Consider the following 10,814-nt stretch of genomic DNA (forward strand, 5'->3'; position numbering starts at 1 on the left):
TGCTTTGACAAGTTGAAGCTATTTTTGTAAATAAAAGGGGTAAAGTCATTGATGTCACGCAATGTTTTTGTGGGAAACTTTTATAACTAGACGCTTTGCAGTTTTCTACAAATAGCAGTGTGCTCTGGCGGTACATTTTTTTGAGGCGGACTCCACTTTAAAACTATTTTTCATATATTTAGCAAGAAGTATGTCGATTTTCATTTTCGCACAGTTGGGTGTCAAAGTCGCCTGTCACAAAGATTAGAATGTTTGCACAACTTGGTTTGGATATATTTTAGATTTGACTAGTGACGTTAGTAAGACACTTCTCAAGACATCAGCAAAACATTGGCAGTGTACAGTATTGGTGTGAACTTGAATGAATTTTTTACGAGATCAGTAAAGCTATCGAATAAAAAGATGACTTGAAAATGAAAACTTCGAATAATTATAATTAAATACCAATTGAATTTTAGATGAGAAATTCCGGAAGTGACATCTGTGTTTAAAATAGGAATTTTTGTACAACTTAAAGTTCCGAAAAAAAGACCACATGTTTGGTAAAAATCACAGACAAACATGATCAGGAAAACAAAACAGGCCAATTGGTTTTATTCACGAAAATACAACTTTCTTGAGAATGAGTTTGTAAACAAGACAATGAAATCGAATTACATTTCACACGAAATTTGCATACATTTGAACTTGCAAAAAAGAAGTATCTCTGCCGAGACATAATAGCGTCAGACCTTACATTAATAATTATTGTATTCTGATCTGATTGTTATTTTTTATGCATAACTATTTGAAAGTGGTTTTCATCGATGAAAACAAAACGGTTTTTCATTCACTGCTTGAAGTATTTATAGACGTGAAAACATTCGCTTAATCAAATTACATTCTGCACGAAATATTTTGTATCCATTTGTCCCGAAACTTTGAGGAAATTGAAATTTTTGTGGACAGTACTGCATAAAAGCAGTTTATAGAATTGAATAAAAAGATAAGAACCATATTGATAAAGGAAATTTTAAAACTTTATTTTGGTTCATTTTGACGAAATTCAGGATTTTCAAAGACTGCCAGTAAACGGCTGTATGGTAGCGGGCAGAAGTCGGTTCGTTCTGAATTTTTCAATACGGTATACAAGTTACAGGTCAATAAACAGACCCTCTGTACAGTAAAAAACGTTTTGGGAACAAACCATTGTGAACTCATTTTCTATGTTGATCAGTAAAAATCCTTAGTACGACATGGGACTTGTTATCAAGTTTGTTAGTACGTTAATACTGCAAGGTGTATAACCTCAGAGAATTATTATCAGTGTGTTTTGTTTTATTAGCGGTTTATACTCCAAGGTCTTGGAATGGGAGATCAAAATTAAGGCAAATTTCTGATATTATCTGATTGCTTGGCACAGATTAGTACGATACTTAATTGGTTAGGAAATTTAAACAAACATTAAATTGAATGAGAGTAGAAAGGGAGGGACAGGTGGGGGTGAAAGGCTAAGGAGATGGAAAGGGAGGGAGAATTAAAATCCATGCTTGGTTATATCACGCAACCTTTGACTTCTGTTGTTTTCTCAAAAGAACAAAAATTAAGATGGGGTTCTACCTGAATTTGAATGGAACTTTAAGAGATTTAAAGAAGGGATTGAATAAAAAGAATGGAAACACCTTCAAACAGTTGACCCCCTCGCAAGAGCACTCCGGGTTGTCAGGAGACTGTTTGGTGTCCGTCCACCAATTTTTAACTTCAAATTCAAATTTTAAAATCACATTAAATCTTCAATATTTCTTATTTGTCTACATTTTACTAATCCTTTGAGAAAAACCATCGCCTCCCAGACATCCCCCAAAATCGTTCAAAAATTAACAAAATACTGCAAAACATATATATATGGGATAAGTAAAGCTTTTTTGGATTCCTTGAAACGCGGCTGAAATGGTTTTCAGTGTTTTCCAGCCCTTATACTTTGGGTCAGTACTACTATTCTTCACCAGTTTCTATTACAGTAATGGTATGAAACAAATAGCTAATCATTGGTCAATAAGTTGTGATCATTTTCTTGACAATAGTACCTGATTAGGAGTTGTATACTGTTCCATTAAAGTGTAAGGACTGGAAAATACTGAAATGCTTCAGCCACCTAAAGCGTTGGAAAACTTGGTCTTCAGGTAAAACCCCGCCTTTATTAAAAGGCTGCCAAAATGACGTTGCCATGGTGATTTCAAGTTACTGGCACAACAACTAATCCTACCAAATTATTGCGAGATTAATTTTCGATAAACGCGCAAAGTTTGGCAGCGTTTGGTTGAATCTTGAAAAAGTTATAAGCGTCAAAAGTCAGCGAGCGCCTTAAAAGTTACCCTCCCCCCCCCCCCGGCCTGAATAGGTTTAAGTGACTGTTTTTGCAGTGATTTTTACTGTACTGTACCCTGCCTTTCAAGTCAAAACAGATAGCTAATTATTAAGCGCCCGATTTTAAGCTTCTCAAGCTTCTCAAGCTTCTTGTTGCACCCTTATTTTCTTCTTGTAGTTGCACTTAATTATCAAACCGATGGACGGATGATGCAAATATACCGGGGAAAATTCAAGTCCAATGGAAACTGTGGTTAGGTTTTGAAGCCAGATATCATGTGCGAAGTTATTCTAAGAATTTTTAATTAAAAGGCACTATTGTAGAAAAGGCAGTGTTAGCATTGCATGCTACTTATTCTAAAACGTTGAAAATATATATTTTTAGAGGTCCAAAGAACGGGCTCCATTGGACTAAAAATAGTTCTATTTACGAGAAGTTGTTACTTAAATACGAACAAATTTCATAGATTAATACTATTATGTTTAATAGTGAAACGGACTTACTTCTCTCAGGTATGTGCACTTTATATTTGCTCATCCCAAGACTAAGGTAACCTACAAGCCTATTAGTGGGCTAATGTTTTGTCCTCTGCGTAAGGCATGGTGGATTATGGGCAAAAGATCTTATTTCTCAAACCTTAGTGATTCAGCACTTGTGGTACGCAAGGTGGATTTCTGGAGACTTCCGCACCAGTAGTCTAAGACTACTTGTTTCGTCTCAAAGAGGACGAAATAGCTGCCCACTGCTAGATCTGTGGGTTACCTCAGTTTGGAGATGAGTAGAGTGCACCTGACACTCTAGAGTAGAGTAGAGTGCTTATAACTATTTTATGTGCTTCAGGGTACCACGTGCTCACTTTAAATAGCTTCGGCTTCACATTTACTATATATGCGCTTGATATTATATTAATAAAAAAGTGTATCCGTTGTAATCCCTATTTAATTTCAGCTGACCCAAAGTTTGATCCAATGACAAGACAAGAAATCGCCGGGGTCAACAGAAAGCTTTGCAGGATAAAGGTAAGATATAACTGAATGGCTCTTAACCAACCTACATACATCCACGTACGGTTTCAATGATATTGAACAATATCCACATGGCGTATGGTGTACTATGCTTTATCTCCCGCCTTAAAAAATTAGAGAAGAAATCAAAGTGAACTTGAATGGAATTCTTCACAACTTAGCAACAAAAATGTTTCACCTGACACTTGCAATGTTTTGACTTGACTTTGAGGATGCCTATTGCTCAAGTTGAATGTCGAAGCATTAGTCACCAACAGCAGTTCTTTTCATAACTACTCTCACCCAAACATTTAACTATACGAGCAACTGGTACCGCTGGGTCTAAACCATTTACTAAGAAAATGTTACTTTGCACATAATCACCTCTGCATTTATTATAGTTGTTCCCCTGTCTGTATTTTATTAAGTTTTGTTTTTGTTCATTTGACTTAGGTAATCAGTGGTCAGCAGTTACCCAAACCAAAAGACAGTATATTAGGTGATCGTGGTGAGGTAATCATAACTTCCGTATACTGTTTGACCGCATCCAAATTGTTTCACGTCCAAAAACCATCTGACGGACTGTGTTGATCTCCCTAAGCAAGGTCTCAAAGTCTCAGACATAATATGAGCTTGAAATTGACATGGCAAGTTCGTTTTGCAATAGGCGCATGTTGTTATGTTAACTTTGATCTATAACTACCCTTTATAGATTTTGATCGGTCAAGTAAAACGCTGCCATTGCACAAGTCGAAAGTCCATTCAAGCATATTAAGATATAATTTTGTCAGTTATGTCTGGATCTATTAAAGAAAAACACATGGCAGTCGTACAAAATGTTTGTTGTAGTTAACAATGATTTCAAGATGATTTTAAACTAAGTTACTGTATGATTTGTATTGTATCTGTATGGTAATCAATCTGGAACAAATAAAAATGCATACCAAACTACTTTGAAATAATTTTGACCTGAAAAACGTTTAAAACTACCAGATTTATATTAAGCTTTAAAATCGTTACAGATCATTAATCCGTACGTGGAAATAGAAGTGATAGGGATCCCAGCTGACAACTGCAAACGGCGCACAAAAACAATCATGGACAACGGTAACCGTAAAAAGGAACGTTTTTTCTATCTTCTCAGAAAAAAAAGATTGTCTGAAATCTCACATACACATAAGCAATTCATTCGGCGAGCGCCACCGAAGATTCACTTTCGACCAAATTTCAAGCTTGGTTAAGGTGATGTCGTAAGACGTGTTTTCAAGTCATGACATAAACAAAGCCTTGGCAAAAATATTTTGTAAGCCAAGCGTTCTATGAGCCGTACTGGAAGATTCTTCCCTTGGCCTTTGTCTGTAATACCTCGCTGTGCCGTTTTAATACGGTCACGACATCGACGCAAGTATTCCCCAATTATACCTTCGCAGTTTGTCAGTATTATATATTTAGGCAGGCTGGGAATAAGGTAGGTGAATTTGAACACATTTATCAATGTTTGAGTTGATATTCTTAAACCCCGTTCTAGCCGGTCATTTACAACTAGTAGAATTCCAATTTTAAATCCTGTATCAAAAGGTGTAGATGAAAGATCTGCAGTTGGCAGGTTCATGAATTATTGTATGTAATTAACAATGACAATGCCCTTTTAAATTGAAGAAATTATTATCCTTACCCTCTGGTGCCAGCAACACAAACGCTACTAATACGAAAATTGAAAACATGAATTGGTTTTGTAATAATTTTCAGGCTTCAATCCAGTTTGGGACGAGACCATTACCTTTATTCTTACTTTTCCGGATCTGGCTAATTTCCGAATTGTTGTGTGGGACGAGGATCCCATTGGCAGAGACTTCATCGGTCAAGTTACGTTCCCATTCTCAAGCATCATGCCAGGTAAATTCAGTTAAAACGAAACTTACGAAAACAAAATAAATGTACTTATCTCTTTTTTAATTGTTCATACTGTAACAATCACAATGCTTAGACATATTGCTGACGCAGATTAATTTAATTATAATTTAATTAAATTATTAGTTTATTTACTTATTTAAACACTTTTATTTATTAAGTTACAAAAGCGTTTGCCTCCCGAGATACATAGCCATGTTCTTAACTTTTACTATAAGTTGTTTGTTGTTCTAAGGTTTCAGGCATGTTCATCTCGAAGGAAACCAACAGGCGTCTATTTTTGTTCACGTGACATTTTCAGATTATCATGGTGAAAAGGTACGATATCACATGTGATTCTTTAAGTATTCAAAACAGCTACCGTATATATTACTTTACCTAAACAAAACAAGTTACTAACAAATTACTGAGCTTAAACATTCCATAATGATTTCTTAAAGCATAAACAAGCAAAGATTAACGTTAAAAGCCGACGTTTCGGCGTCATCGTGACACCATTCTCAAGGCAAAGTGAATAAATAATGCGATATCAGTTTCTATAGTCTCTACGAATTAACATAATAACAAAGAATCACAAATTCTTCAAGTGAACACCTTGATGAAATGTTTAGGTACGTGCATTTACCTCGAATGTAGATCCACATGCCTAAATATAACAAATTGCGAAATATTTTCTGACCTTAGTTTCTTTATTCGCTTGCCTCTTTGTTTGATCGTATGGTTGTTTACTTCTTTGTTTGTGAGCAAGACAGAGAGAAGCATATCGTACGAAAATTTTTTTCTTGCAGACAACGGATGGTTTCGAAATGTATAACCACGACAGGAGATATTCAGGAGGCGTCAAATTTAAGAAAAGGCAGCGAAGGGACACTTCAGTGTTTTAGGGTGATTCTAATGCCGGAAACAACATATTGACGGACATGGCTAACCCGGCTGGCGTACATTAACCCGTTGCTAGGATATCCAACTGCTCAGTGAAATACAAACGATGGCATAGATGCTGTATTTCGTTCTTTGGGAGAAATAAATACCATATTTTACAATATTAACAAATCACTGTTAAAGTAGTATTACACAACCTTATTTCTGGTAGAACAAAGATAAGCGGAACTCATGATCACAAAAATAGTGTAACACGTTCCCTTTTTTCTCAAGAGAAATTGTTATATGAACTGTTTTCTTAATCAGTTATCGAGAGCCTGTTTAATTTTTAAATTAATTTTAATGGTTCTCCCTGTATGTTGTAACTATGTAAACGTTTTGCAACAAATCGATCTGTCAGTACAAAGGGCTAATATAAAACAAGTGGTGGAAACAATTTTAAAATGCAATTTTGAAAGATGAAGGTTATGGTGGACACTGTACGTAACGTTAAACAAAACGACAACAAAATAAAAATCTGATGTGAAAGCTATTGTGTTGCTTCATTTACATATAAAAGTATGATGCAAGTGTCCTTTTTATTTTAACTTGTCAACATTACAGTTTGTTGCCGATATTCATTTTGATACTTGAAATTTAAATGTTACATTGAAATAATATACATACTCAGTTCCAATTATGATCACTGAGTGGAAGTTATATAAATAGCATATCATATTTCTACTGTTTGAGTCTACGCTCATGTAAAACTATGTAATGGAGAACGCACTATTCGAAAAAATACATTTCATCTAAGGTCAGAAGTTAAAGATCTAGAGGAAAGGTCCTTCCCCCACCCTTTCAACTCTCCCCCCTATTAACTGAAACACATAAACCTCGTGAAGCAAGTAAGGGCCCACTTGCGCTCCAGGCCACCTTTCTCTCCTATCCTGGATCGCATTTGGTGCCGCGGAACCTCTCAAGCTACTTCTTATTTCTCACATATGAACCCAATCGTATACGAACAAGGATAATCGTACCATAGTCCATTAAATATAGCGACACAGTCCTCCTCGGTGTAGAAATTATTTGGCTCTCCGTGTCTCCAGTTGGTATATGAACCCAGTGAGCTTCCGTCGGACCATTTCCAGTGATTTTCCATGTCAGCATCAGTAAGACCAATCCAGTGGCTAAATTGGAAGTTTGCATCCGGGACAATAGCTTTAACAAAGGAGCTTTCCTCCATGGAGTCAATCTTCACCAGCCGAGCATCCATTAAATTGCAAAATGCTTCTGCTTTCTGCCAAGAATTGTTCATCGAGAACACAGCATAAAGAGAGGATGCAAATGGTTTCCAATATGAAAAGCATGCTTAAAAAAAAGCGGTGTCTTAGTACTTGTAGACTATTACCTTCGTGATCGTACAGGGTGGTTTTGGGTTGTATGATAATTTATATACAGTAAACATGATTATTTAAAGATTCATAGAAAACATGCTTTAATTCACTACAATAAACTGTACGTAGATAATCTCTTATTTTTCTCTTGTTTTTGATTACTCAGTTTTCGACGTCACCCGGAATCTACTATGCTGATTTAACCATTTTGGAACTTCCATCTAAGATATTATCGGGTTTTGTATTTTTCCCGATTTTTCCCCATTTTTAAGTAGAAAGATGGTTAAAAGAACTAATACGCTAAAAAACTAACTCTGAAAGAAAATTGTAAATATGTAAAACATCATAAGTATGCATAATTCTTGCGAAACAAAAATCTGAAAAGCAATGCTAACATGTAAAATCCAATAGATAGGCAACTGTCTTAATGTATTTTTCCAAGAAGAAGAATGAAACAAAACGAAGAATCTTTCATAATTATTTGTTAACATATTAAGGAGGTGACAGCAAATTCCGTCTGGAGTCCAGGCCAGAGTATAACTTATTTGTTGTTTCTGTTGTTACTGTTGGGGAAATATATCGAAGTATTAATCCTAATAGTTCAGTTCCCCACCCCCCCCCCCCCCCTTTCATATGCTCTGTAGTTACTTTACCCACGTAGGAAAAGGCGATCCAGAGGACGTTTATGCGAATAAGCAGTATAAATTATTATTATATGCCGCTCCATAATGAGAGAAAGTCTTACAAGGAAATTAATATTAAACAAAAACGTCAGATTGAATGTGGAAAGTGAAACCACATCCCCTACCTTTAGAGCAACCATAGACTTCTACTCTCATAGATATCCATTCATTCCAATGTACTGGACGAAAACGGACGTAACGTGCCTTCATAGGTCGGTTAAGGCCATGATAAACAACACCGTCTTGGTCGACGTTTCCTAAAAAATACTTAATAAACAATATGAACCAACGTTAGCAAGCAAAATTTATTTGATCAAAAGCATATACATATAGCCAAAGAACATATCAGCAACCAAGAATCATCAATAATTTTAAATTAAGGTGTGATAGGAATATAAGATCGGCCTCTGGTATGATATGATTTATTTAAAATGGAAACTGCATGTCTAAAAAATAAGGGCGCTTCCCTTTTCCTATTAAAGGCAAATTGCGTGTTTTATCAGTTATTATTTGGTGGACTGTCCAATTTACCTTAGTGGTGTTTCCTTCTTCTCTGTAGTACCGGAAGTTAACCTTATCGTCACTGTACTGTAGATTATATCCGGTCACCCACTGGCAGCAGAAACCATTTCTTCCTTGAATCGCTATACCTGTTATTATTATGGGCTCACTCCCGAGATAGATCTGAAGCCACTGATGAGCATCATTTATGGCGGCTGACCAAGCTCCTCTTACTTTTCCATTTGCTTGAAAGTGTAGTCTTCCCTGGATGGGGGCATGATTGTTGTTATATTGTGTAGAGGCACTGATTTGCTTGTCGCAGATTGCACCACTTGCCATACCAAGAGCTCCTTGACAATCTAAGGTTTAGTGAATAGTTTTGTTAACAACGTTATCTGCAAAGTTATCATTTAATGTCCGATATATTTATGATACAACACATACCTTTGCCACACTGTTTTTCTTTGTAGCCCTCACGATCACGGCAAGTACATCTGAAACCTTTGTCTGTGAACCCCACCTGACATACGTCAGGACAAGGGTTACTGTGGCAGGGATTCTGAAAAAAAAAAAAAACAAGCAAAAAAACACCACTTGCATAATACAGCGTACGCGCGCGTTCTAGCTACTTATTGTGCTAACTACAAACAACATAAATGAACAGTATTACTGTTCTCCACTTTACTATCGTCCCTACAAGGGAACCAACACTTCTCAATTTCAACTTGTTCTATAATTGGCCCATCACAACAAGCACTAATTTCCATTCGACTTAAGTGCACGTAATGTATTATAATTAATTTAATTTTACTAGAAATGATTATGAATGGCCAAAGATTAAGCGAAATCTACAGGAAGATGCCATCACTGAATGACACGAGGTAATCCTTATTAATATTAGCTATACCTCAATACCGTGGTATGTGTAACTCTTTCTTTTCAGCAGGCCGGAGAGTGTTGGGCTTTCGTCAGTGGCATTATTTAATTCGCAGACGTGACTTCCCTTTTCTTGCGGTCCAACATTTACGGACACACAGTTTGGCTCCAAATAGCACTTCACTCGGCAGCTCCCCTTATCGGCAACTTTCTCAGTTCTTATCACGTGACCATTTAACGTTTTGTCTGATGCCGGCTCCTTGAATATTAAGACTCGGTCATATTCTTCCGCAAGCACTACAAAAAAACAAGCACATACCGTTAAATTCCGATAACTAACTCCTTCGTCACCACTCCCCCTCTCTCATTTCAGAAAATCATCCCCTCGACCTCACCCACAAAAAATATCCCGATAAAAAGGCCTACTAAATGTAAATGCGTGCAATTATAGTTAGCTTTTGTGAAATTCTGTACGCCGAAGCCAAGAAAGTATTACTGAACATTATAATGATATGGGGAAATCTCACTTGCATTTACTTTCAACACACTTAACGTCGTGCAGGACCCTTGCTCATTAATAAATTCATTAGCCAAATTTCGTGACGAGGTGCTATCTTGTAAAGCTTTATTTCGGTGCATTTTGAACATCGATTCCTCTAACGATTATCAAGGATATTAGGAGATGATGGAATTACATCATGATTGTCCTTTTACTGAGAGATGACTGTTTACGTTGATGTTACAAGCTCTTAAAAGTTTAACTGCAGATAATGCGTTTTTGTGTCCAAGTTTTCAGCTAGAACAGCGCACCGAATTATATGATTTCATAACCTAGAGAAAATCATGACCTCTTTTGTGTTCTGACAAGAACGAAATTTTTGATTTCAAAAACTGATGGAAGTTAATGGCTTCTTAGGGAGTAAAAATGTGACATCTAAACTTTGAAACGTGCTGTCTTCTTTTTGAGAAGGACGTTTCAAAAGTCGCTCTTGTCAGAACACAATAGAGTACAACAAAGTTTATGTTCCTCGCGGATCAACTCCTGAAATTCTATATCGGCGGAGAAAACTTGGACACAAAATTGCAGGTTTTTACGCTTCCGAAGACCTTCCGAGTCAATGTTTACAGCAACGTGTACTAAATTTAAAGCTGTGAATCTAATTATGATAATTCGCTTTGTTCCAGCGCACGGGGCACAAAGCTGAGAACAATAAATCGTAATTACTTGTACAAA

The 10,814-nt window shown here is 36.4% G+C and overlaps 3 protein-coding genes across 3 annotated transcripts in view; 1 reads left to right on the top strand and 2 right to left on the bottom strand.

Moving 5' to 3' along the window:
* LOC144657978 (uncharacterized) overlaps positions 1-10,814 on the bottom strand; it is a 56,340-nt gene that overhangs the window by 12,747 nt on the left and 32,779 nt on the right. The gene's annotated exons all lie outside the window — the stretch shown is intronic.
* On the top strand, positions 2,826-6,660 carry LOC144656413 (1-phosphatidylinositol 4,5-bisphosphate phosphodiesterase eta-2-like). Its single transcript, XM_078516634.1, has 7 exons — positions 2,826-2,859; positions 3,296-3,366; positions 3,805-3,864; positions 4,374-4,458; positions 5,101-5,247; positions 5,498-5,580; positions 6,051-6,660. The coding sequence occupies exons 1-7, from the start codon at positions 2,826-2,828 to the stop codon at positions 6,144-6,146; spliced, it is 576 nt and encodes a 191-aa protein (XP_078372760.1). The 3' UTR covers positions 6,147-6,660.
* Positions 6,722-9,877, bottom strand: LOC144658314 (lactadherin-like). Its single transcript, XM_078518729.1, has 5 exons — positions 9,612-9,877; positions 9,149-9,263; positions 8,735-9,063; positions 8,329-8,470; positions 6,722-7,494 (listed from the first exon to the last, which is right to left on the bottom strand). The coding sequence occupies exons 3-5, from the start codon at positions 9,041-9,043 to the stop codon at positions 7,115-7,117; spliced, it is 831 nt and encodes a 276-aa protein (XP_078374855.1). The 5' UTR covers positions 9,044-9,063; positions 9,149-9,263; positions 9,612-9,877; the 3' UTR covers positions 6,722-7,114.

This window comes from Oculina patagonica, chromosome 6, assembly GCF_052425735.1.
Source record: "Oculina patagonica isolate OP01 chromosome 6, crgOcupat, whole genome shotgun sequence".
Taxonomy (NCBI): Eukaryota; Metazoa; Cnidaria; class Anthozoa; order Scleractinia; family Oculinidae; genus Oculina; species Oculina patagonica.

Bases quoted from the DNA above. Each gene is read 5' to 3' on its own strand.
- LOC144656413 (XM_078516634.1), top strand. From the start codon at position 2,826: ATGTTTAATAGTGAAACGGACTTACTTCTCTCAG. The intron at 3,865-4,373 runs GTAATCATAACT...AAATCGTTACAG, and splicing joins TATTAGGTGATCGTGGTGAG to ATCATTAATCCGTACGTGGA. The intron at 5,248-5,497 runs GTAAATTCAGTT...TGTTGTTCTAAG, and splicing joins ATTCTCAAGCATCATGCCAG to GTTTCAGGCATGTTCATCTC.
- LOC144658314 (XM_078518729.1), bottom strand. From the start codon at position 9,043: ATGGCAAGTGGTGCAATCTGCGACAAGCAAATCAGTGCCTCTACACAA. The intron at 8,471-8,734 runs GTAAATTGGACA...TTGTTTATTAAG, and splicing joins AAGAAGGAAACACCACTAAG to TATTTTTTAGGAAACGTCGA. The intron at 7,495-8,328 runs GTAGGGGATGTG...CTTTTTTTTAAG, and splicing joins AGTCTATGGTTGCTCTAAAG to CATGCTTTTCATATTGGAAA.